The 1877-nt window shown below is 43.6% G+C and overlaps 1 protein-coding gene across 1 annotated transcript in view; it reads left to right on the top strand.

Moving 5' to 3' along the window:
* Positions 1-1304, top strand: part of LOC129815415 (E3 ubiquitin-protein ligase MARCHF9-like) — a 45960-nt gene extending 44656 nt beyond the window's left edge. The window contains exon 4 of the mRNA XM_055869214.1: positions 344-1304. Within this exon, the coding sequence (XP_055725189.1) occupies positions 344-672 (329 nt within the window). The 3' untranslated portion in view covers positions 673-1304. The remainder of the gene's footprint in view (positions 1-343) is intronic.
* Positions 1305-1877: the final 573 nt, after the last annotated feature.

Raw genomic sequence — 1877 nt, 5'->3', positions numbered from 1 at the left:
CCAGACTGTTTAAATATTTACAGCACACTTGTGCAAAGGTAGCCTATGATAATTTCTGCTTGAAAGTGTTTTTTCTTACTTTCTCTCCCGTCTCTGTCTTTCTCTGTGTCCTTTCATCTGTTTCTCTCTTTGTCTGGCCATTCACGTTCTGCAATCTTTCACCTCTCTCTGTCTGCTTGCCTCCCTCCATCTCTCTTCTATTCACCGTCTCTCTTTCTCCTACCACTTGTATCACTCATGCTTCTCTCACTTTCATACCTGTGCTCTCTTTCTTCTCCCTCTTTCTCTCACTCTCTCTCTTACTCCTCCCTAATTTTCATGTCTGTCTGGATTCTCTCTCCAGGCCTTATAATCCACGAGGGATCGTCAGTGTACCGGATCTTTAAGCGCTGGCAGGCAGTGAACCAGCAGTGGAAAGTACTGAACTATGAGAAAGCCAAGGACCTGGGCGACCCCATCAGCTCCAGCGGCAAGGGTGGGGGGCGTGGGGGTCGAAACCCTCCCCACGAAACCCTCCCCACGGCTGACAGGGTGGGCCAGCGTGTTAGGACTATTCTCAACCACCACTGTGGCTACACCATCCTGCACATCCTCAGCCAGCTGAGGCCCAGCAACCCTCGCATCAGAGCCACATCCAACCGCGAGGTGGTCATGAGGGTCACCACCGTATGAGACCGGACCCCACGGGGGAGGGGGGGGGGACAAACACAAGGGTGTGGATGCAGACATCCTGCTCCTGATAAACCCACCCTAGGGACACGAGGGGAGGGAGAGCAGCACAGTTAAAGTTACAGTCACAGACAGTAGGACAAAATCATTAATAAAAAATTAAGAAATAAAAAAGAAACATCTTCGATTTTAAAAAAAACATTGGAGGACTTTCTTTCACCAGCTGAATTACATAAAGCATTGTCATTATTCCTGTTCATCTGTTTTCTAAGGAAAAACTGCAAGTATTGTTATTGATTTAGATTTTATAATCGAGAGCAGGTTAAGGAGGAAAAATGGAAAGGGACAATTTCTTACATCTGCCCCCACCAAACCCATACCACCAATGATGACTTACATCTCCTCCCCCTCCTCAACCCCCTCTCTCTCTCTTCAAGGTGTCTGTGACAGACATTCTCTGTCCACCTGAACTGTCCCTGTGGTGCAAAGCATACCGGAAACCACCTAAAGAATGAGCAAAAAAATGCAATAAAACAGTTAAAAGAGATATGATTGACATAACAAAATAAATGATATTCCAACATTACAATTCATCTTCTGCAATAAAGAAACATGTACATGTCATGGTGAACCCCTATGTGATGTCACAGCTTTATTCTACACAATGTTTGATATAATTATTGTATGTTGTTCTGTTTTCTTAATTTACTGTGTGAAGTTGTGTGATTGGTACCTGGGAATATTTGAGTACTTGTTGAGGTTAACAATACAAGCTAGGTAAATATCAATAATTAGAGTTGATCAACTGGAACAGATTCTGTTTTTTTTTCATGGTTTGAAATATAGGCCTGGCAATGCTGAGAAAATGTTCTTGACAGCGCTACAAACGGCTATATCAGACCACTAATACAGGACTTTTAAAGGCCTAGTGCACTCATCATTCTTTTTATTTTTTATTTCCGATTTTTCAGGGGTTCTGCAGCACCTTCAGCACCCTTACTTCCCGGGGCTATGTGCTTACCTCCATCAACTGGAATTGACATGGAATCAGAGCCCCATCTGCAAATGGGTATGGTAAGTATTCAAGTGCAGAATGGTGTGCATGATATTATGGCCTTTCACAACAGAAATGTTGATGCTTTGTTAACCCTCTATTACCACATTGTCTGGAGTCTGACTGTAGTTTACAGAATGCTGGACAATGCTAT

This window comes from Salvelinus fontinalis, chromosome 18 (assembly GCF_029448725.1).
Source record: "Salvelinus fontinalis isolate EN_2023a chromosome 18, ASM2944872v1, whole genome shotgun sequence".
NCBI lineage: Eukaryota > Metazoa > Chordata > Actinopteri > Salmoniformes > Salmonidae > Salvelinus > Salvelinus fontinalis.
This window is presented reverse-complemented; position numbering and strand designations above follow the sequence as displayed.